This window comes from Bufo gargarizans, chromosome 2 (genome assembly GCF_014858855.1).
Source record: "Bufo gargarizans isolate SCDJY-AF-19 chromosome 2, ASM1485885v1, whole genome shotgun sequence".
Lineage (NCBI taxonomy): Eukaryota > Metazoa > Chordata > Amphibia > Anura > Bufonidae > Bufo > Bufo gargarizans.
This window is the reverse complement of record NC_058081.1, coordinates 22,708,619-22,732,987: the sequence shown is the minus strand read 5'-3', so window position 1 is coordinate 22,732,987 and position 24,369 is coordinate 22,708,619. Positions and strand designations below refer to the sequence as shown.

Below are 24,369 nucleotides of genomic sequence, written 5' to 3'. Positions count from 1 at the left end.
GACACAAGACTAGACACAGTACTAGCTACAGGACACAGGACTAGACACAGTACCAGCTACAGGACACAAGACTAGACACAGTACTAGTTACCCATCCATGAAGTACTCCAGAGTATAACATGCGCTGATAACATAGGCACATGTACCATGCAAGCAAGATACAGTGTTGGTATGGTGCCAATGGAGAGTGTCCATAGACCTTATAGGCCATTCAATAGAATTAAGCATAGAATGATGGCTCTAAACAACCTAATGGAGGGCGCAAGCACTGGGCCCATCTGTCTCCAGACAAAAGGTTATGGGGCAGGGCAAGCCGCCACCACCACAGCTCACACTTACTTTCTTCCTTCAAACGATAAATTATAGAATTATCTCCACGGCAAATAGAACTGCAAAAGAGGAAAACAGAGTCAAAAGAACAAGAAATAGTTGTCAGTGGTCCAGCCACAATTCAAAGGTTCCATGTGGCAAACTAGTGGGTTTTTGGCCAACGTCAGACCAGGGGGCGCCTCCAGGCCGACGTCAGACCAGGGGGCGCCTCCAGGCCGACGTCAGACCAGGGGGCGCCTCCAGGCCGACGTCAGACCAGGGGGCGCCTCCAGGCCGACGTCAGACCAGGGGGCGCCTCCAGGCCGACGTCAGACCAGGGGGCGCCTCCAGGCCGACGTCAGACCAGGGGGCGCCTCCAGGCCGACTCTAGACTTTGTATACAATACCTACATATGCCCACATAAATCTAACAAAGACCCTGGCTCCACAGATAATCAAACCACAAAAAAAAAAAGAAAGAAACTGAGTAGGGGTGCACCGAAATTTCGGCGGCCGAAAATATCGGCCGAGAATGCACCTAATCTGTTTCTGCCGATATTTTTACATATCGGCCGGAAATAGCGGGGAGGAGCTGGGGGCCGGTGCGTTCACTGTGCTCCGGCCCCCAGCTCCAGTAGTTATAAAATGTTGTACAATTAATAAGCATTCTATTCATTTGGCCCCCTCTGCAGTATTACATTCAATACAGCCACATCCTACTCACAGGGCTGTGCTGGCCGGCCGGGCAGACGAGCGGCAGCATCACGACTGACGTCACATGCCTGCGCCGCCTCCTTCATTCAGAAAGTAGACCGGGCACATGACGTCAGTTGTGACGCTGCCGCTCCTCTGCCCGGCCGGCCAGCATTAAGATGATAGCCCTGTGAGTAGGATGTGGCTGTATTGAATGTAATACTGCAGAGGGGGGCCAAATGAATAGATTTCTTATTAATTGTACAACATTTTATAACTACTGGAGCTGGGGGCCGGAGAACAGTGAACGCACCGGCCCCCAGCTGCTCCTCCCAGTTCCTCCCCGCTATTTTCTATTAATCTATTAATTGTACAATGGGGGCTGTGGATGGCACTGTTATGGGGTGGGGGTCTGTGGATGGCACCGTTATGGGGTGGGTGGCACTGTTATGGGGTGGGTGGGGGTCTGTGGATGGCACTGTTATGAGGTGGGGGGGTCTGTGGATGGCACTGTTGAGGTGGGGGGGGTCTGTGGATGGCACTGTTATGGGGTGGGTGGGGGTCTGTGGATGGCACTGTTATGGGGTGGGTGGGGGTCTGTGGATGGCACTGTTATGAGGTGGGGGGGTCTGTGGATGGCACTGTTATGGGGTGGGGGGTCTTTTAAAAGTATTTGGGCAAAAAGGCAGTTTCGGTTTCGGTCAAGGGGTATCCTGAATTTTCGGTTTCGGTTTCGGACCAGAATTTTCATTTCGGTGCACCCCTAAAACTGAGCGAGCCAAAATAAAAAAATATCACATTTTATTAGTCCAAAGTTGCAAATAAATGTAAGAAATATCCGATACTGCTGTATATTATTGAAGATAACCCCAATAATGCAGAGTGCACATAGCGGAGCGATCTACACTCATGTATATAAGAAATAAACAAAATAATAAAAAATATATAATAATCTGTCCAAAATTTTGCAAAAATATACCTGAAATAAGTGCTGTAGTATAGTCCCCCTCCAGTCTAGCGGTATGATATTGCACTCTCATCATGTCGCAGGGTACAGTATGTACTGCTTGTATTGATTTTTTGGTCTTGATTTTTTTTCTTTATTTATTTGGGGATTTGTCTCATTTTTTATATCCCCAATATCATCCTGTCAATCTTTGTGTATTTTTGTATTGGGAAGTGTGATCTATCATTGATCTGCTGTTACCACACACCAGGTCGCAGCGAGGTTTCCTCCCATTCATCACTTATTTCAGGTATATTTTTGCACAATTTTGGACAGATTATTATTATTATATATTTTTTTATTATTTTGTTAATTTCTTATATACATGCCCGTTGTGACATGAGTGTAGATCGCACTCTGCATTATTGGGGTTATCTTCAATAATATACAGCAATGTCCGAAATTTCTTACATTTATTTGCGGCTTTGGACTAATAAAAAGTGATATTTTTATATTTTGGCTCGCTCTGTTTATTTCTTTTCTTTTTTTTGTGTGTGGTTTATGACCCTCTAGACTTTGGTCAGATAAATGGGACCAACTGAGGACCGACCAGCAGGACCTCGCAGACTAAGGTCCGACCATAGACTAATATGAGAATTAAGGAGATTCTGGAAAAAATTAGTAAGAATTGTGGAGTAAACTTTAGGATTAAAGTACAGTAACATCAGAGGAGGTTCAAGGTCAATGTCAGATTGGGGAATATTCTATAGCCATGTCCGACCAATGAGAGTTCCGGGCCCATGGCAGGTCAATAGTCATTTTAGATTTAAGTAAATCCAATGGGTGTCAGACTAAACAGTCCTTCATCCAGTGAGAATCCTAGAAGAACCACCGATCAGTGTACAAGGTTAGTATTAGACCAGAAGACAGTCGTAGGCTAATGGTGGACAAGCATATGTAGACTGTCCCCAAGAGACCACAATTTCTGTATGTGCCACAGAGAGAAACCAGTGGCCAATTAAATTAACAAAACATCATACCATACCGCATCTCTTTATACGAGGATAATGTTTTATTTTTTATAGAGCATACTAAAACACTTCCAAGACTCATCCAAATAGGTAACTCTTTTGGTAAGGTCTTAGGCTTAGATATTAACTGGTCAAAAATCACTCTTATGCCAGTGGATACCTCTGTACTCTCTGCTGAGTATGCTGAAGGTTTCAGATTCTTTTCAATATTTGGGTATGACTGTGTCTCCCAAGATTAAGGATTATCTTCAGCTGAATTTGATTCCATTATTAACTAAGCTGAGGTCCAAAATTGGGATATGGCTTCGACTTCCTTTGTCTAGAGCTGATAGAGTTTCCCTGGTTAAGATAGTGATTTTGCCCTAATTCCTTTATATTCTTAGGAATTAACCTATTTGGATAGAAGATACATTTTTTAAGCTTATCGAGAGAATTATTAATGATTTGTTGTGGGGATGAAAGCGGGTGAGGCTTAGACGGGAATATTTATATAAGCCGTTGTAACAGGGAGGACCGAATCTTCCCTATTTCATGGGCTATTTTACAGCTGGCCAATTATGGCTTTATCGTGAATGGGAGAAAAGCGTACTGTGTAGCATCTTGGTGAGGAGATCCCCATATAATAACTTACTTAGATTTTTGGAATCTGGGCAATTGACTAATGTGCAACAAGAATATAGAGAAGCTAAAAAGGTATTATCTAGGGCTTGAGATACTATTAGAAGATGGCAGGGAATAAAAGGATCTCTTCAGTATACTCCCCTTTGGCATAATCTTCAATTTCAGGCCATGGATAAATTAACTGGGACCAGTTTTGGCAAAATAATAATAATAATAAATATTTTTTATGTTGCTTAAGTGGTGAAGAACGGAGATATACTTCCGTTATCGTGTTAGTACAAAGGGAGAATATGGATGGTTTGTCTTCGTCTTCATGCGGCCTCATCTGGAATACGCAGCTGGAAAGGATGCCCTGCAGCTGGAAAAAGTACAGAGGAGAGCGACTAAAATGATAAGGGGCATGGAGGGTCTTAGTTATGAAGAAAGATTTAAATAATTAAATTTATTTAGTCTTGAGAAGAGACGTCTAAGGGGGGACACGATTAACCTGTACAAGTATATAAATGGGCCATACAAAAAATATGGTGAAAAACTGTTCCATGTAAAATGTGCTCAAAAGACAAGGGATCGCTGCCTCCAACGCAGGAGAAAAAGTTCAGTCTCCAGAAGCGTCAAAGCTTCTTTACTGTAAGAACTGTGACTGTAGAATAGACGTCCTCAGGACGTGGTCACAGCAGGAACAGTGGACAGTTTTAAAAAGGGTTTAGATGAATTCTTAAAAGTAAATGACATTAATGCTTATGAAAATGTGTAGAAATCTGAGTCTCACTTTCTTCTGGGATTCACGTCCCCACCTATCCCTTGGTTGAACTTGATGGACTTTTGTCTTTTTTCAACCATATTAACTATGTAAGATATTTGCAGTTCTATTCGGCACTCACTAGTGTAAAGAACAAATCACTTTTGGAGATTGATACTTCAACTTTTTTAAATGATTTGATAGGGAACTAAATCAGAAGTTTAGGATTTCATATTTTTCTAAATTAATACTTAAGGTACTATTCACCAAGACAAGGGGCTTGGGAAGCTGATTACCCAAGGATCCAAATAGAGGGATGGGGAAATATATTTTGCCAATTTGATCACATATTGGTAGAATTTAATACTTTGCATAGATTATATAGGTTACGCCTAGAGATGAGAGAATTCGCATAAAACGTTGTTTTAATACTGTACGGAGCATGAGCTTCGTACAGTATTAGAATGTATTGGCTCTAATGAGCCAAAGTAATTACTTTGTGAAGTCTTGCGAGACTTTGCATAATAACTTCAGAAATTAATTTATACTGTAAAAAATAATTTCCCGAACCCTGGTTCGGTTCCAAGGTACCACTTAGAACTGAACTAGAGTTCGGGAAATGGTTTTTTATAGTACAAATTAATTTCTGAAGTTATTATGCAAAGTCTCGCAAGACTTCGCAAAGTAATTACTTTGGCTCATCAGAGCCAATACATTCTAATACTGTACGAAGCTCCTGCCCCGTACAGTATTTTAGAACAAAGTTTTATGTGAATCGACTTCGGATGTTTCATCCGAAGTCAATTCTTTCATCTTTAGTTATGCCCTTATTGCTTGATAAATTAGGGTTAAGAGACAGTTCTAAGTATCCACAGTGTGATTTTCTTGGGGTCGGGTTGATCATTCATATATGCTCTGGTCTTGTCCAGAACCAAAACAGTATTGGACTGCAATCAAAAATGTTGTTGCTAAGGAGTTAAGATTCCTGATTCCTTTTGCGGTTGAGTGTTGGATATGGAGTGATCTCTCCAAGGTAGATTGTCATAAATAAAAAAATATTCAACATAATACTGTTCCTGCCGAAACTCTTGATCTCCCGAGTTTGGTTTTCATAAAATGTTCCAAATTTGAACAATTGGATAAATCTGGTCAATAGGGTTAAAAGTTATGAGTATTTCTTGTATAAGCAAATAAATAGTCAGGAGAGATAGACTAAGATATGGGAGGCTTGGAAGTTTTGACCTCCTCCCTCCCTCAATTCTCCATGGCATTCATCTTTCTTCTCCTAATTTCTTTAATTCATTTTTGTTTTTTATTTTCTTTATCTTTGAGATGCATCACAAGTGTACGGAGGGTTGGGACCTGGGTGGTTATGAGCAATGTTAAAATAATAGTGATTTTATGTTGTATTATTGTATGAAAATTATGGTTTATACATTTTTTGGGCACTTAAAAAAAAAAAAGAAATCATACCACCAGTGCCTGAGGGCATGACCTGGTGGAGCATTACAGGAATGAGTTTAGAAACCTTGTTCTAGACAAAAAAATTTAAGATCATCAGTTTCATATGGTTGGACTTTTCTAATTGGAGAAAGATTAAGGAGTATCCATGAGAAACAATTGCTGAACCATCCAACATCCCAACCCAATGCCAAATTACAAGAATGTTATAGAACTAAGAAAGATATGTCAACCATAAAAAAATAAATAAAAAAAACTCTCCATCTCCAACACTAGTGTCCGTGACAACTCTTCTTGAACAACTGCTGACCCGACTGCGGTGTTACCTGAATGTAAAGTGCAGGATGGCCTGGATGGAGTTTCCACCTCCCAACTCAATATTGCCCTCAAAGCCAGGTAACAGAGGGATCACAATGAAGACCCGGAATTTTTTGCCTTCCCTGTAATGACAGACAGGTTAGCAGTGGGGACAATGAGAGGCACAGTTCTTGAATCTGCAGGGAGTAGAGAGGGTCAATGGCACAAAGAATAGGATGAGGGCCTCAAATTTGTTTAAAATTTACATTTATTCAAAAAGGTACCTGGAGGAACTGGACTGAAAATGTGGACCTCCAGGTCCCTCATCCCTTAGCTAAAACTAGTCACACTGACACAGACCAGGTATGTGTCATTACCCTGTACCCTAAGTGTGTCATTATCCTAGGTAAGTTTAGGGAAAAAAGGGCAGTACTACCGGGGCGCTAAGATTTAACCACACTTTATTTTAGTACACAACTAGACATAAACAAAGTGATGGGGTCTTAGTTTAGCTACGCGTTTCAACGACGCTCTGTCAGCTTCTTCAGGCTGACCCAGAGGAATGGCGCACACCAGAATTTACACAAAAAAACAGGAAATTACATCATTAGATTGACAAGTTCTGTCCACAAATATGTTTAGTAGCATAAATAATTAAAAACTGAATAAAACATTGTGAAAATATATCATATAAAGTCAAATTATATATACAGTCAGGTCCATAAATATTGGGACATCGACGCAATTCTAACATTTTTGGCTCTATACGCCACCACAATGGATTTGAAATGAAACAAACAAGCCGTGCTTTACCTGCAGACTGTCAGCTTTAATTTGAGGGCATTTACATCCAAATCAGGTGAACGGTGCAGGAATTACAGCAGTTTGCATATGTGCCTCCCACTTGTTAAGGGACCAAAAGTAATGGGACAGAATAATGATCATAAATCAAACTTTCACTTTTTAATACTTAGTTGCAAATGCTTTGCAGTCAATTACAGCCTGAAGTCTGGAACGTAAAGACATCACCAGACGCTGGGTTTCATCCCTGGTGAGGCTCTGCCAGGCCTCTACTGCCACTGTCTTCAGTTCCTGCTTGTTCTTGGGGCATTTTCCCTTCAGTTTTGTCTTCAGCAAGTGAAATGCAGCTCAATCGGATTCAGGTCAGGTGACTGACTCGGCCATTGCAGAAGATTCCACTTCTTTCCCTTAAAAAACTCTTTGGTTGCTTTTGCAGTATGCTTTGGGTCACTGTCCATCTGCACTGTGAAGCGCCGTCCAATGAGTTCTGAAGCATTTGGCTGAATATGAGCAGATAATATTGCCCGAAACACTTCAGAATTCATCCTGCTGCTTTTGTCAGCAGTCACATCATCAATAAATACAAGAGAACCAGTTCCATTGGCAGCCATACATGCCCACGCCATGACACTACCACCACCATGCTTCACTGATGAGGGGGCATGCTTAGGATCATGAGCAGTTCCTTTCCTTCTCCATACTGGTACAAGTTGATCTTGGTCTCATCTGTCCATAGGATGTTGTTCCAGAACTGTGAAGGCTTTTTTAGATGTCGTTTGGCAAACTCTAATCTGGCCTTCCTGTTTTTGAGGCTCACCAATGGTTTACATCTTGTGGTGAACCCTCTGTATTCACTCTGGTGAAGTCTTCTCTTGATTGTTGACTTTGACACACATACGCCTACCTCCTGGAGAGTGTTCTTGATCTGGCCAACTGTTGTGTTTTCTTCACCAGGGAAAGAATTCTTCAGTCATCCACCACAGTTGTTTTCCGTGGTCTTCCGGGTCTTTTGGTGTTGCTGAGCTCACCGGTGTGTCCTTTTTAAGAATGTTCCAAACAGTTGTTTTGGCCAGGCCTAATGTTTTTGCTATCTCTCTGATGGGTTTGTTGTATTTTTCAGCCTAATGACGGCTTCACTGATAGTGACAGCTCTTTGGTTCTCATCTTGAGAGTTGACAGCAACAGATTCCAAATGCAAACAGCAGACTGGAAATGAACTCTGGACCTTTTATCTGCTCAATGTAATTGGGATAATGAGGGAATAACACACTCCGGCCATGGAACAGCTGAGAAGACAATTGTCCCATTACTTTTGGTCCCTTAACAAGTGGGAGGCACATATGCAAACTGTTGTAATTCCTGCACCGTTCCCCTGATTTGGATGTAAATTAAAGCTGACAGTCTGCAGGTAAAGCTGACAGTCTGCAGGTAAAGCACATCTTGTTAGTTTCATTTCAAATCCATTGTGGTGGTGTATAGAGCCAAAAATGTTAGAATTTGACGATGTCCCAATATTTATGGACCTTGTTGCAGTCTTTTTCACATATCGTTTTGGATCTTGGTCGCTGGCCTTTGCCAGATTTGCACCCGCCTGATACAGTGTGCTGCTTCTACCTTTCATATATAAATATAATGCAGCAATATACTATTTTGGTAACAAATTCTAATTGAATACTAATAGTAAATTATTAAATGAAAAAATATAAATAAACTGATAACTGACATAAAATTATTATTTAGAATAGAAAGCTCCGATGAAATATTTATTTATTCCTCTATAGTAAGTACTTGTGGTAGGAAGCCTGAATACTGTTTGTTTAGTATGTTCTATGACTTCATTGAGACCTTTACGCTGGGTTCAGACCTGAGCGTACTGAACGTACGCTCTGTATGCGCGATCGTATGGGTGTTTGCAATCGCGCATACAGAGACAAGCGAACGCCCATTGTCACGCGTTCCTGCTGAAGTCTATGTACGGGAACGCGCGACAAGACGCCCCAAAGAAGCTCCTGTACTTCTTGGGGCGTCGGGCGTTTTACAGCGCGATTGTACGCGCTGTAAAACGATCAGGTGAGAACCATTCCCATAGGGAATCATTGGTTCTTGCCTGTTGAGCGTTTTACAGCGCGTAGGAACGCGCTGTAAAACGCTAAGGTCTGAAACCAGCCTTGGGTACCAGCGTCTGCAGGTGAAATATCCAGTAGGATTTTTTATTTACCAATTGTTAGAATCTATTTTTAGTGTTTGGAGGAATCAAGTCGATGATGGTCAGTTTTAGGACAGATATATCGAGATTGTGCTTTGTATGGAAAGGTCTAGAAAGTTAAAAGCTCTGGTGTTGTTTCCGTTACTTATATTGCTTCCATGGTTTTTGAATCTGGTTCTCATACACAGAGTTGTTCATCCTACATATTGCAGGGACGCTCCAAAAGATAGATAAAGTTATGAGCCGCAGTCCAAGTGTGTTTTTTATTTTAACATTTTCCCCTGTGATAGATGAAATAAAATCTGATTGACCGGGCGAGATGTTCCTGCAGCATCAACATTTTATGTGTTTGCATCTGTAATTACCCATGGTATCCTGAGTATTTGTGGGTGGGCATGCTTATTTTTTATTTTTTTTTATTTACCATACTAGGTGCCAAGATATTTTTTAAGGTTAGGTTTCCTCTGTATGTGAGGTTTTTTTTTTTGGGTAATATTTTTTTCAGAATGGGGTCATTCAGTAGAATATTCCAGTTTTTTGTGAAGATATTTTTTATTTCATTATGGGCAGTGTTATAAGTGGTGATAAAATTATATTTGAATTGATCTCCATTTTTATTGATTATTTTTTTATTCCCTGTTAGACAGTCATTTTGAGTCAGGAGACAAGTTTTTTTATATGCGAAGGATAAAAATTTTGATGGGTATTTTTGCTCTTAAAATTTTTTTTTGTAACATTTTTCCTTATCCGGCGGTATTGTCCGTATGGGATTGTATTCCTCAGCCATCTGTGGTAATGGCTGCTTTGAAAATGTAAATAACCATTTGTGTCAACTTGTTTAAAATGTGTTTTGGATCCAATTGGGTTATTATCGGACCGAAATAGTGTGACATCTAAGAAAACAATTTCATCTCTAGAAAAATGTGGGCAAAAATGAATGCCCCAGGAGTGGTTGTTCAGTTCTTCTACAAAGTCAAGGACATCCTTTTGTGCGCCTTTCCAAATGATGAACAAGTCATCTATGTATTTTTTATAGTATACGATGAGCGGAGAAAAAGTCTGGGACTGTGCAATGTGGTGTTCAAACCGGCCCATAAAGAGATTGGCATAACTTGGTGCCACTCGTGTGCCCATCGCACAGCCCTTTATCTGTTTATGTAGTGTCATTAAATGAAAAAACTTTATTGCAAAGAATAAACACAATTCCTTTGAGAAGGAAATTAATTTGTTTAATGTTGAGTCTGTTGTGACTGATTGGAGTTTCTTCTACTGCTTTTAGTCCTAATTGGTGGGAGATGTTAGAATATAGAGCGGTGACGTCTAGTGTGAAGAAGGCAGAACGGCCGGGAACTCGACTGTCCGTAGTTCAGTTATTAATGGAGTCTTTTAGGTCTGTAGGGAGTTCTAGAACATATTCTTGGAGAAACAGATCTATGTAGTGAGAAAAATTGGATGCGATGGACCCTATCCCTGAGATGATGGCTCTGCCAGGTGGGTGTTGTAGGTTTTTGTGTATTTTAGGTAAATAGTAAAAGAACGGACGAACCTTTTGAGGTATCGTGGGACATCAAGTCCAACTAGTGAACAGATTTACCACTCATCCCCTTCTCTTCATAACATGGATTACCTTACTAAATCGGCAAGAAACCTGTGGACATCTTATTGCACAGACAATTGGAACAACTCAAATGCAAGTAAACCAGGAGGAAACAATCCCTCCAGATGAACTCAACATAATGACCGATCTTTTTCTTGTACTTGAAGATGCACATAAAATAGAAATACATCATACCATTGATGTTCTGTTCCTCCAGATGTACTTGAAGGAACAGATCATACCTAGGGGTTTAAGGTTCCCCCTCCAATCTTCCTTTCCCGATGATGATCTCATTGATGATGGCATAATTGTTTTTAAATCAGGCAGATCTCTCTCCTAACTCTCCAGTTCCAGCCATATCAAATCAGAACTCCGATTCTCTTTCTAATCTTTCTACAACTACTTTTTTAGACTACCGCCATGCATCGGCCCTCACTGTTAATCCGACACAAACCCCACCATTACCGCCCAAAATGACAAAAGAAAATACCACATACAAACTCCATATCAACCAAATCATCCATCAAAACAGCTGGGACACTACCTTCCACCCCTCTACCCAGCAAAAATACCACCACAACCCTAATGCCGCTCCTCCCCAGCCCCATCCCCCACAAACAAAGCCACAAAAAGAAAACAACTGGAGGGTGTAGGGGAGGAAAAACCTCTAGAGATGATCATTCAGAATCTGCAAACCAACAGCCACAAGAAAAACAAAATTATCTCAGGGATAGGGTCCATCACATCTAATATATCTCACAACAAGGATCTGTTTCTCCAAGAATATGTTCTAGAACACCCTACAGACCTAAAAGACTCCACACAATTAATAACTGAACTACGAACAGTCGAGTTCCCGGCCGTTCTGCCTTCTTCACACTAGACGTCACCGCTCTATATTCTAACATCTCACACCAATTAGGACTAAAAGCAGTAGAAGAAACTCCAATCAGTCACAACAGACTCAACATTAAACAAATTAATTTCCTTCTCAAAGGAATTGAGTTTATTCTTTGCAATATGGTTTTTTCATTCAATGACAATCTATACCAACAGATAAAGGGCTGTGCGATGGGCGCGCGAGTGGCACCAAGTTATGCCAATCTCTTTATGGGCCGGTTTGAACAACACATTGCACAGTCCCCGACTTTTTCTCCGCTCATCGTATACTATAAAAAAAATACATAGATGACTTGTTCATCATTTGGAAAGGCGCACAAAAGGATGCCTTTGACTTTGTAGAAGAACTGAACAACAACTCCTGGGGCATTCATTTTTGCCCCAATTTTTCTAGAGATGAAATTGTTTTCTTAGAGGTCACACTATTTCGGTCCGATAAAAACACAATTGGATCCAAAACACACTTTAAACAAGTTAACACAAATAGTTATTTACATTTTCAAAGCAGCCATTACCACAGATGGCTGAGGAATACAATCCCATATGGAAAATACCGCTGGATAACGAAAAATTGTACCTCAACTGAAGATTTCACCAAACAAGCCAAAACCTTACAAAAAAGATTTAAAGAGAAAAAATACCCATCAAAAATTGTATCCTTAGCATATAAAAAAACTTGTCTCCTGACTCAAAATGACTGTCTAACATGGAATAAAAAAATAAATCAATAAAAATGGAGATCAGTTCAAATATAATGTTATCACCACTTATAACACTGCCCATAATGAAATAAAAAAATATCTTCACAAAAAAAACAACAACAAACATTCTACTGAATGACCCCATTCTGAAAAAAATATTACCAAAAAAACCAAACCTCACATACAGAGGAAACATAACCTTAAAAAATATCTTGGCACCTAGTATGGTGAATAAAAAAAATAAACTAAGCATGCCCACAAATACACAGGATACCATGGGAAATTACCGATTCAAACGCATAAAATGTTTATGCTGCAGGAACATCTCCCCCGGTCAATCAGATTTTATTTCATCTATCACAGGGGAAAATGTTAAAAAAAAAAAGAAAAAAAAAAAAACACACTTGGACTGCGGCTCATCCTTTGTTATCCATCTTTTGGAGCGTCCCTGCAATATGTAGGACGAACAACTCGGTGTATAAGAACCAGATTAAAAAACCATAGAAGCAATATAAGTAACGGAAACAACACCAAAGCGTTTCTAGACATTTCCATACACAGCACAATCGCGATATATCTGTCCTAAAACTGACCATCATCGAGTGGATTCCTCCAAACACTAAAAATAGATTCCAACAATTGGTAAATAAAGAATCCTACTGGATATTTCACCTGCAGACGCTGGTACTGGTCTCAATGAAGTCATAGAACATACTAAACAAACAGTATTCAGGCTTCCTACCACAAGTACTTACTATAGAGGAGTAATTATAGAGGAATAAATAACTATTTCAACAGAGCTTTCTATTATAAATAATGATTTTATGTCAGTTATCTGTTTTGTTTTTGTTTTTTTTATTCATTTAATAATTTACTATTAGTATTTAATTAGAATTTGTTACCAAAATAGTATATTGCTGCATTATATATATTATATGTATGCATTATATATTAGGGTGTTTCATTTTTCTAAAGATGTGATTTTCATATGACTTTGCTTATGCCCTGAGTCACAGTGATGTAAAAGATATATATGCCAAAGTTCAAGAAGATTGGATAATATTTAGGGGTTGCACACATGGATCACTTATTACTACTCTCACTCCTGTACCTAGGAGGTTGGTCTAATATTCACTCTGCATCAAGCAAGGTGGATGGCAAAAGGCAATATATGCACTTAAAATTGTCCTCTTCACCAAACAGTTGAATATTCCTTAACGAGAATTGAAAGGAATGAAGCGGGTTGCACATTTTGTCAGCCTCATATGTTCGCTTTTTGCACGAGGCAATTGTAAGTCGATGGCTCCAAAGAATGACTTGGATATGCTATGGCTTCTGAGCACTCACCCAGATGCAGACGTCAAAAAAAGTGCTCTCACAGTTGCTAAGAGACAGAAACAAACGTAGGATTTGCTTTTTTGGACGAACGCATTACTCGGGCTGTTAAGGAAAATATGACTAAAAATTCTGAAACCAAAGCTGCAAAGAAAAAGGAAATTAAACGATTAGAGGGTAAAACCCAAATTTTTGAAGGAAAAGACCTGAGCCATTTCGTTACTAATAAAACAAAGACGTTCTTTGAATTGTTTGGGATCCACGAGGTGACAGAATACTGCAGTGATTCTCTAAGAAGCCATGTGAACGCTTTTAAGGTGGTCAGTGATACCGCAGAAAGAGGAATTACTCTCATAAAAAAGTTTAACCAATCGGTCAGGGACGAACAACAAAAACAATTCTTGTTGAGGGTCGTCGAGCGTCACAGAAAAGTCGTCACCGAGCTAACAGAAGAAGGGATTGCATCGTTCAAAGTTGATTAATATAACACATGTTTTGCCTATCATACTACCTATTACTCTTAGGTCTAGTTTTAATATTTTAAGTTTGTGATTTCTAGTTTTAGAATCTTATTTTTTGCCTACTTTTACAAAACTGATCAAAGTGTGCAACCTCTAAATATTATCCAATCTTCTTCAAATTTGACATATATTTTACATTACTGAGACTCGGGGCGTAAGCAAAGTCTGCAAATATTTAACATTAAAATAATTTCCATTACAAAATGAAACCCTAATATATATATATATTTATATATTAATTGTCTTTATATAATATATTTGCACAATGTTTTATTCAGTTTTGAATTAATAATTTATGCTACTAAAACGTATTTGTGGACTGAACTTGTCAATCTAATGATGTAGTTTCCTGTTTTTTGGTGTAAATTCTGGTGTGCGCCATTCCTCTGGGTCAGCCAGAAGAAGCCGATGGAGCGTCGGTGAAACGCGTAGCTAAACTAAGACCCCATAACTTTGTTAATGTCTAGTTGTATACTAAAATAAAGTGTGGTTAAGGCCCCCTGCACACGAACATGTGCACCCCGTGGTCGTGCTATGGCCCGCAATGCACGAACACAGTCCGTGGGGCAGCCGCAGAGGATCGTGGACCCATTCACTTTAATGCCGTTCCGCAAAAAGATAAGACATGTTCTATCTTTTTGCGGAACGGAATTACGTTCCGCGCTTCCGTTCCGCATCTGCGGACCCATTCAAGTAAATGGGTCAGCATCCGTGATGCAGAATGCCCACAGAAAGGCACCCGTGTATTGCGGATCCCCAAATGCGGTCCGCAATACGGCAACGGGAAGCACACGTTGGTGTGCAGGGGGCCTAAATCTTAGCACCCGGGTAGTACTGCCATTTTTTCCCTAAACTTATCTCTGATCATCGAGACCTATTCTGGATGCCCGCGGCAGAAGGGAGCTGCTTTGGTACCGCACAAGCTATTCTACATACGCTTCCCAGCATTGTGCCTGGCGTGCACAACCTGATCTGGTGAGTTACAATCCCTGACAATTAGGGGCACTCTCCGAAAAACTGTTTACACACTGTTCTTTTCTATTGCCATTATCCTGTACCCCAAGTGTCAGCGTGTCAGTGTCCTGTACCCCAAGTGTCAGTGTCCTGTACCCCAAGTGTCAGTGTCCTGTACCCCAAGTGTCAGTGTCCTGTACCCCAAGTGTCAGTGTCCTGTACCCCAAGTGTCAGTGTCCTGTACCCCAAGTGTCAGTGTCCTGTACCCCAAGTGTCAGTGTCCTTGTCCTGTACCCCAAGTGTCATTACCCTGTACCCCAAGAGTCAGTGTGTCATCATCCTGTACCCTAAGTGTCACCAGACCACATCTCCTAGCATGCCATGGAGAGCCCCAGGTTCCCAGATGTAAGGACACACTGGCGACGTCTTACTTGTGAGCGTGGCATATCCTCTGTACGATGGCGTCCGCTATCATGTTCTGGATTATTCTTCCATCTGTAGAACTGATGAAAAACTGGTTCTATGAAGAGAAAGAGAAGATGGGAGAGCGATGCATCCCCTGCACACACGTCAGGCCACATCCAGAAACTGACCTCATCACCTCACATCACTTTTGCCATTTTTGGTGATTTTTAATGTTTTGGACCACATGTGTTTATGCAGCAGATTAGTATCAGAGGGTGCGGAGGGACAATGTTAGGTCGGACACTGCTCTGGCCCAACTGCGTGAGCAGAAATAGTTAGGGGTCCATAGGAAAAGCAGGACATTTCTCAGGCAAGGATGCCCGAGACCTCACCTCTATGTACACGTAGTGCTCAGCGTGGGATATACAGTCCAGGTAAGCATTGAGGATGGAGCATTCATTACATCCGGCTGACCAGCGATCGACTGACCGCAGCACCTGCAGAGAAAGGAAGCCACCAGATGAGAAGACACACCATGGTCGCCTGCAATCACACCACACACTACATCTCCAGCTCTCTGCTATTCCTGCACCCACACAGCACGCATTACACCCCCAGGTCAGGGATTCCGGGCGCTGCCTTAGGGGCCCCGCCGCAGTGCGAGAGAATTGCTGGTCTCTGTATAGTTGCAGTATGACACTATGTGGGCACCGAGTGGTACTCCGGGCAATGAAGGGGAGCTGTATGGCGCTGTCTGAGAACATCTACAAAACATCCAGGGCCTATATGAGAAGGAACATCAGAGAGATGGTCATATAAAGAGGCGAATCACCTAGTAACATCTGGGACTGATGCCGCATCCATTTATATACAGTAGGAAGTAATGCACTATAGCAATAGATGCAAACACAACATGTGGACTAAGCCCTCACTCTGATGATAAAATAAGAGACTCTCTGCCAATATATTTTGATCAAAACAAACACATCTGTGCCCACCTACCAGCGCCAAGGTGGTCTCAGGTCAGGCAGGTCCTACGCTATACCTATACATTCAGGAGAGCAGACCCTGCAGGTATAGTGTGCTGCTCCTAGTTACCAATGAGAGGAGGAGCACGCACTGCTATATGTACCGCCGAGGTCGCCTGTTAGATAGGTGGGGAAAAAGTGCACATGAATGCTACTCCCAAGATAGGAGAGTATTCACAAATGAAGGTGCCACGCCTTCAAGGACACTAAGAAAAATCACGGAAAAAAAAAATACAAAACATTCTGCACGACATGATAGTAAATATGCGGATGTGCATGGCTACATGTATAAAGTCTAACAGCGACCTTGATTCGGCGGTACATATAGCGGTGCGTGCTGCTCCTCTCATTGGTAACTAGGAGCAGCACACTATACCTGCAGGGTCTGCTCTCCTGAATGTATAGGTATAGCGTAGGACCCGTCTGACCTGAGACCACCGTGGCGCTGGTAGGTGGGCACAGATGTGTTTTGATCAAAATATATTGCCTGAGAGTCTCAGATTTTATCAGAGTGCGGGCTTAGTCCATATGTTGTGTTTGCATCTATTGCTATAGTGCATTATTTTCTGTAAATGTAGCCATGTACATCCGCGTATTTACTGTCATATCGTGCAGGATGTTTTGTATCTTTTTTAATATAGGAAATACCCTCAATATACAAAAGACCCAAAAGTAGAACCCCTAAATTAAACACAGACCTCAGACCAGAAACCCTGAATAAAAACAGAAGACTGACCACTATGCCCTGCAGTACAGAGCCCAGAGCGGGCATGCCCTGCAGTACAGAGCCCAGAGCGGGCATGCCCTGCAGTACAGAGCCCAGAGCGGGCATGCCCTGCAGTACAGAGCCCAGAGCGGGCATGCCCTGCAGTACAGAGCCCAGAGCGGGCATGCCCTGTAGTACAGAGCCCAGAGCGGGCATGCCCCGTAGTACAGAGCCCAGAGCGGGCATGCCCCGTAGTACAGAGCCCAGAGCGGGCATGCCATACGTACAGAGCCCAGAGCAAAGCTCCCAATAATACGGACCCCAGACCAGATAACACCACTCCCTATTGCTGCTCTTTCCCGCCGCTGAGGAGTGCAGGGGAAAGTATCCAGAAACAGGGAGATGTCCCTGCTCTGCCAGGAGTCCTACAGACATTATAATGAGAGCGGACAGTATACAGCAGATATATATAGCATGCATATACATTACTCATTTCTGGGCAGCAGATAGCCAGTCCTGTGTAAACAGCAATCTACTGCCCAGAACCAAAAATTCTCTAAGGGGATGAGCCAACGCAGTAGCAATCACTTGTTAGAACAAAGAGGAGATGATTGCTGCATGCAAATCCAGCTCTCACCTCGGGCAATTATCAGGAAGGAACGGTTAATTCCTATAATGGCCTGCTAAGTCGGTCCATGTGCAGGGCCCTTTAGACATGTTTCTCCAGCTCCATGAGATTCCTGGATCCATGCAATACTCCTATTACTGCACACAGAGCACACACTCACACTCGCACTCAGTACCGCACCTGTACACTGGCACTGCAACATCCTGGTACTGTGTAATTATACCGCTCTGCCGTAGAAAGAGACTTGGGAAGCAAATATGGATACTCCGGCCCATTATATTTTCTTGTCTACGATACAGAGAAAGGGTTAATGAGCAACATGTACAGCAAGTGTTAGAGGATTATATATACATATATACACGCAGTGGTTAGCACTGGTGCATTGCAGCGCTGGACAACATCTGCATGGAGTGTTCTCCCTGTGTTTGCGTGCGCCCCATTGGGGACAGTTGGATGCTAATGTCTGTAAAGCGCTGCACAATATAGTAGTGTAAATGTGTAAAATATATATATATATATCATTGTCACCTTGTTAAAGTTCCACCTCTGGATGAAGTGTCTGGAGGCATCTCTAGCTGCTTTACCATGAATCACAGCACCCACGTCCCGCCACGGCATTCGGGGATTTTTCATGCGATCAATAAAATCTGCAATTAAACACAGATGATAGTAAGCTATGGGTCTGCCCCTCCTCCTGCAGGGTGATACATATAGAAGGAGCTATGAGTCTGCACCTCCTCCTGCAGGGTGATACATATAGAAGGAGCTATGAGTCTGCTCCTCCTCCTGCAGGGTGATACATATAGAAGGAGCTATGAGTCTGCTCCTCCCCCTGCAGGGTGATACATATGGAAGGAGCTATGAGTCTGCCCCTCCTCCTGCAGGGTGATACATATAGAAGGAGCTATGAGTCTGCACCTCCTCCTGCAGGGTGATACATATAGAAGGAGCTATGAGTCTGCCCCTCCTCCTGCAGGGTGATACATATAGAAGGAGCTATGAGTCTGCTCCTCCTCCTGCAGGGTGATACATATAGAAGGAGCTATGAGTCTGCTCCTCCCCCTGCAGGGTGATACATATGGAAGGAGCTATGCGTCTGCCCCTCCTCCTGCAGGGTGATACATATAGAAGGAGCTATGAGTCTGCACCTCCTCCTGCAGGGTGATACATATAGAAGGTGCTATGAGTCTGCCCCTCCTCCTGCAGGGTGATACATATAGAAGGAGCTATGAGTCTGCTCCTCCTCCTGCAGGGTGATACATATAGAAGGAGCTATGAGTCTGCTCCTCCCCCTGCAGGGTGATACATATGGAAGGAGCTATGAGTCTGCCCCTCCTCCTGCAGGGTGATACATATAGAAGGAGCTATGAGTCTGCTCCTCCTCCTGCAGGGTGATACATATAGAAGGTGCTATGAGTCTGCCCCTCCTCCTGCAGGGTGATACATATAGAAGGAGCTATGAGTCTGCTCCTCCTCCTGCAGGGTGATACATATAGAAGGGAGCTATGAGTCTGCCCCTCCTCCTGCAGGGTGATACATATAGAAGGAGCTATGAGTCTGCTCCTCCTCCTGCAGGGTGATACATATAGAAGGAGCTATGAGTCTGCTCCTCCTCCTGCAGGGTGATACATATAGAAGGAGCTATGAGTCTGCTCCTCCTCCTGCAGGGTGATACATATAGAAGGAGCTATGAGTCTGCTCCCCCTCCTGCAGGGTGATACATATAGAAGGAGCTATGAGTCTGCCCCTCCTCCTGCAGGGTGATACATATAGAAGGAGCTATGAGTCTGCTCCTCCTCCTGCAGGGTGATACATATAGAAGAAGCTATGAGTCTGCCCCTCCTCCTGCTGCAGGGTGATACATATAGAAGGAGCTATGAGTCTGCCCCTCCTCCTGCAGGGTGATACATATAGAAGGAGCTATGATTCTGCTCCTCCTCCTGCAGGGTAACACATATAGAAGGAGCTATGAGTCTGCCCCTCCTCCTGCAGGGTGATACATAAAGAAGGAGCTATGAGTCTGCTCTTCCTCCTGCAGGGTGATACATATAGAAGGAGCTATGAGTATGCTCCTTCTCCTGCAGGGTGATGCATATAGAAGGAGCTATGAGTCTGCTCCTCCTCCTGCAGGGTGATGCATATAGAAGGAGCTATGAGTCTGCTCCTCCTCCTGCAGGGTGATACATATAGAAGGAGCTATGAGTCTGCTCCTCCTCCTGCAGGGTGATACATATAGAAGGAGCTATGAGTCTGCTCCTCCTCCTGCAGGGTGATACATATAGAAGGAGCTATGAGTCTGCTCCTCCTCCTGCAGGGTGATACATATAGAAGGAGCTATGAGTCTGCTCCTCCTCCTGCAGGGTGATACATATAGAAGGAGCTATGAGTCTGCTCCTCCTCCTGCAGGGTGATACATGTAGAAGGAGCTATGAGTCTGCCCCTCCTCCTGCAGGGTGATACATATAGAAGGAGCTATGAGTCTGCCCCTCCTCCTGCAGGGTGATACATATAGAAGGAGCTATGAGCCTGCCCCTCCTCCTGCAGGGTGATACATATAGAAGGAGCTATGAGTCTGCCCCTCCTCCTGCAGGGCGATACATATAGAAGGAGCTATGAGTCTGCCCCTCCTCCTGCAGGGTGATACATATAGAAGGAGCTATGAGTCGGCTCCTCCTCCTGCAGGGTGATACATATAGAAGGAGCTATGAGTCGGCTCCTCCTCCTGCAGGGCGATACATATAGAAGGAGCTATGAGTCGGCTCCTCCTCCTGCAGGGTGAAAACCGAAGTGCTTGTAATTCCTTGGTCTCTTACCCTCGAACGGTTTGTCCAGTTGTACCCAGTCTCTGAGGATGAGGTTACTGTAGTCTTTGCCCATCCAGGTCTGGCATTCCATAGAGGGTTCCTCTGTAGGATGTTCGGCAGATGAGGTTGCTTTCTGGTGAGAGACAGCAGGAGTCCACCTTAAACGAGCAGGAGACAACCAACAAGAAGACAGACAGCGAAAGAGAAGAGAGATCAGAGAAAGAATGGAGACATAGGAGGATTACATGAGGTTACTGGGAGTATTATCAGCAGTTATATGGTAAGAGAAGTAATAGGAAGGTTTTAAGGACAAGTACAGGAGAAGTTATATGGGTTATTTGGATTAATAGGATAGATGGACTATGGTGGACTAATACAAGCATGGAGCAATAGGCATAATCTCGTATTATTTTATAGTAGAGCATTGACTTGGTAGAAGAGAAAGTGTCTGGGATTAAGATCGGTAGAATATTGAGTCATTCTTATCTCAGTTGATGGGTACCTGTTGCTGCATCTCCGTAGATCGTGCATCAGTCAGTCGATAGTCATGATCATCCCATCGGCCATAGGCCAAGTCTAAACCACCCAGAAACACAACAGACTGGTCAATGGCCACCATCTTCTCATGGTGAGCCCAGAGGAAGACTATGGAAGACAAGTGATCGGGGTGACGCATCACCTGAAAGACAAAAACTGGTAAGGGGACCCCAAAGCTTCCCATGGCCATGAAATATGCATAGAGCTTAAGGTGCTCACCTTAATATTGGGGTGCAGAAGCATTAACGCGCGTTTGCTGTACCCACTGTTAATACCGAGAGCCATTTCCATCTCCTTAAAGAGTATGACACAAACTTTTACCCCAGCCTCCTGCAATAAAGAGAGCAGTGAAACCATCAAGATTCAACGTTGTATCAAGATTCAATGGGAATGATTGGACTCGACCCAGAAGACCCTGTAGTTTACAGAAACACCCCATATGTGGTCATAAACTGCTGTACGGGCACACGGCAGGGCGCAGAAGGAAAGGAACGCCATACGGTTTTTGGAGGGCAGATTTTACTGCCATGTCACATTTGAAGACACCTAAAGTAGAAACTCCAACAAAAGACCCCATTTTGGAAACTACGGGATAAGGTGGCAGTTTTGATGGTACATCTGATTTTTGGTTGCTCTATATTACACTTTTTGTGAGGCAAGGTAACAAAAAATTGCTGTTTTGGCACCATTTTTATTTTTTGTTATTTACAATGTTCATCTGACAGGTTAAACCATGTGGTATTTTTATAGAGCAGGTTGTTACGGATGTGACAGTACCAAATATGACTACTGTTTGATCAGTTTTACATAATAAAGCAGTCTGATAGACAGTTTTTATTTTATTTTTTGGGGCGATTGTCCTAGGTAGGGTATCATTCTTGCGGGATGAAGTGACGGTTTGATTGGCACTATTTTGGGGTGCATATGACTTTTTGATAGCTTGCCATTACACTTTTTGTAAAAGTAAGATGACAAAAAATTGCTTTTTTGACACAGTTTTTATTTTTTACGGTGTTCACCTGAGGGGTTAGGTCACATGGTATTTTTATAGAGCAGGTTGTTACGGATGCGGCGATACCCAATATGTATACTTTCATTTATTCATTCAAGTTTTATACAATAACAGCATTTTTAAAACAAACAAAAAATAAATAAATCATGTTTTAGAGTCTCCATAGTCGGAGAGCCATAGTTTTTTTTATTTTTTGGGCTATTGTCTTAGGCAGGGGCTCATTTTTTGTGGTATGAGGAGACGGTTAGATTGATACTATTTTGGGGAGTATACGCCTTTTTGATCACTTGGTGTTGCACTTTTAGTGATGTAAGGCGACAAAAAAAAAATAATGGTTTATTTAGCACAGTTTTTTGACGGTGTTCACCTAAAGTGTTAGGTCATGTGATATTTTTATAGAGCCGGTCGATATGGACGGGGCGATACTTTTCTTTTTTTCTCTATTTAAAAAAAAAAAATGTTTTACTTTATTTTGGGAAAAGGACACTTTTTTTTTACATGAAACGTTGGAATTTTTTTTTTTGCAAAACTATTTTTTTTCACTTTTTTTTTCACTTTATTTTTTGGCCCATTCTGGGACTTCAACTTTTGGAGCACTTTTAACAGTACCGGGCCTAGCTCAAGTGAGACTTTTAAACTGAAAAACGAGACTTTGAAAGTTGGTTTTTCCATTACATTTTCATACACTGTTTACTACGCAAACTTTGCTGTAGATCAGGTAATTGTTGGAGTAAAGCTCGTTCTGTTCAAAATCATTCCATGCTTTCCAAGTGCTTAATTCATTTAGGCATACTTATGCATAGCAAAATTTCGTGACGCGTTACAACAATTCTAACTTCAGATTTGTAATCCGCACACTCGATTTAGTAAAGGACAAGTGTTTTTTTGCCCAGTAGCAGACGAAAAGTTTTTTTTTTTTGCGTGGTGTAATCTATGAAAATAAAGGCTTTGCTGCCAAATCATGGTTTAGTATGGTTGAGGAGATGGAAACCTTTAGTACTGACCGCCTTATGTTTCAGGATAATGTCCAGTCTAAACTGGTCATCAAACGCTGGGCGCTTCAGGTGGATTTCTGGGCTGAGCCTATGCAGATGAGAAGAGAAAAAAAAACTATATCAGAACTTCAGTAGGTGTCGCCAGTCCACACATGGCACATTTATATATGTACCCATGATGTTGTCAATGGACAGTACCAAGTAGGAAGAATCATATATGGCGGCAATACTTGTGATCCTTGTGTAACTACAGAAAAATCTCCTGGCCAAATTGGAGACCTGCGCTGCAGATGACATCTAACAACTAACAAACTATACAGGAATCATATTGGGCTAGACTTTAAGATGTTTTTCCAGACTACCATACTTTGATTTGGATCACTCTGCCTGGGATCTACAGTAGGCTTCCCCCTTCATCTCTGATCTAAATCGTACCCTGGGACCTGTAGCCCCCGCCCCCCCACCTGCCTGCGATCTAGAACATTCCCCCAACTTGGAATACAGATCGCTCCTCTCTACTTGGTACCTAGATCATTCCACACACCCACCTCTGATCTAGAAGTCTCCCCTGGGATCTAGCACAAACTCTTTCATCTGTGATGTAAAGCTATGCCCCCCACCTATCTGGGATCCAAAACATTGCCCCATTCAGGTATACACAGTGCCTCTCTCTACTTGGGACCTAGATCATGCCAAAAACCCACCTCTGATCTAGAAGTCTCTCCTCTGGGATCTACAGTGCACTCTTCCACCACTCATGTAAAGATATGCCCCAACCTGCCTGGGATCTAGAAAATGCTCCTGACCCGAGATACAGATCGCCCTTCTCTGTTTAAAACCTAGATTGCCCCATTCCCCCACCTCTGATCTAGAAGACTCCCCTGGTATCTACAGTGCACTCCTCCACCTGTGATGTAAAGAAGTGATGCATCCCACCTTTATGGGATCTAGAGAACCATCTCACACCAGGGATTTACATCAACCCCCTGTTTCTGGTATTTAGAACCATGCCCCCCCCCCCAACCACCATCTTCCCACCTGGAATCTGGAGTGTCCCATTACCACTGCCGGGGATCTAGAGCACCTTTTTAAATCTAGACCATCCCACTGCATAAAATAAAATAAAAAATTCTCTCCTAGAC

At 42.4% G+C, this 24,369-nt stretch overlaps 1 protein-coding gene across 3 annotated transcripts in view; it reads right to left on the bottom strand.

Moving 5' to 3' along the window:
* PLD2 (phospholipase D2) overlaps window positions 1–24,369 on the bottom strand; it is a 76,752-nt gene that overhangs the window by 3,707 nt on the left and 48,676 nt on the right. For all 3 annotated transcript variants that reach the window (XM_044278734.1, XM_044278733.1, XM_044278732.1), the window contains exons 12-21: window positions 23,237–23,315; window positions 21,440–21,550; window positions 21,186–21,362; window positions 20,693–20,816; window positions 18,408–18,526; window positions 18,060–18,167; window positions 15,910–16,014; window positions 15,544–15,632; window positions 6,127–6,240; window positions 340–389 (exon numbers count right to left, since the gene is read on the bottom strand). In XM_044278734.1, the coding sequence (XP_044134669.1) occupies window positions 340–389; window positions 6,127–6,240; window positions 15,544–15,632; window positions 15,910–16,014; window positions 18,060–18,167; window positions 18,408–18,526; window positions 20,693–20,816; window positions 21,186–21,362; window positions 21,440–21,550; window positions 23,237–23,315 (1,076 nt within the window). The remainder of the gene's footprint in view (window positions 1–339; window positions 390–6,126; window positions 6,241–15,543; window positions 15,633–15,909; window positions 16,015–18,059; window positions 18,168–18,407; window positions 18,527–20,692; window positions 20,817–21,185; window positions 21,363–21,439; window positions 21,551–23,236; window positions 23,316–24,369) is intronic.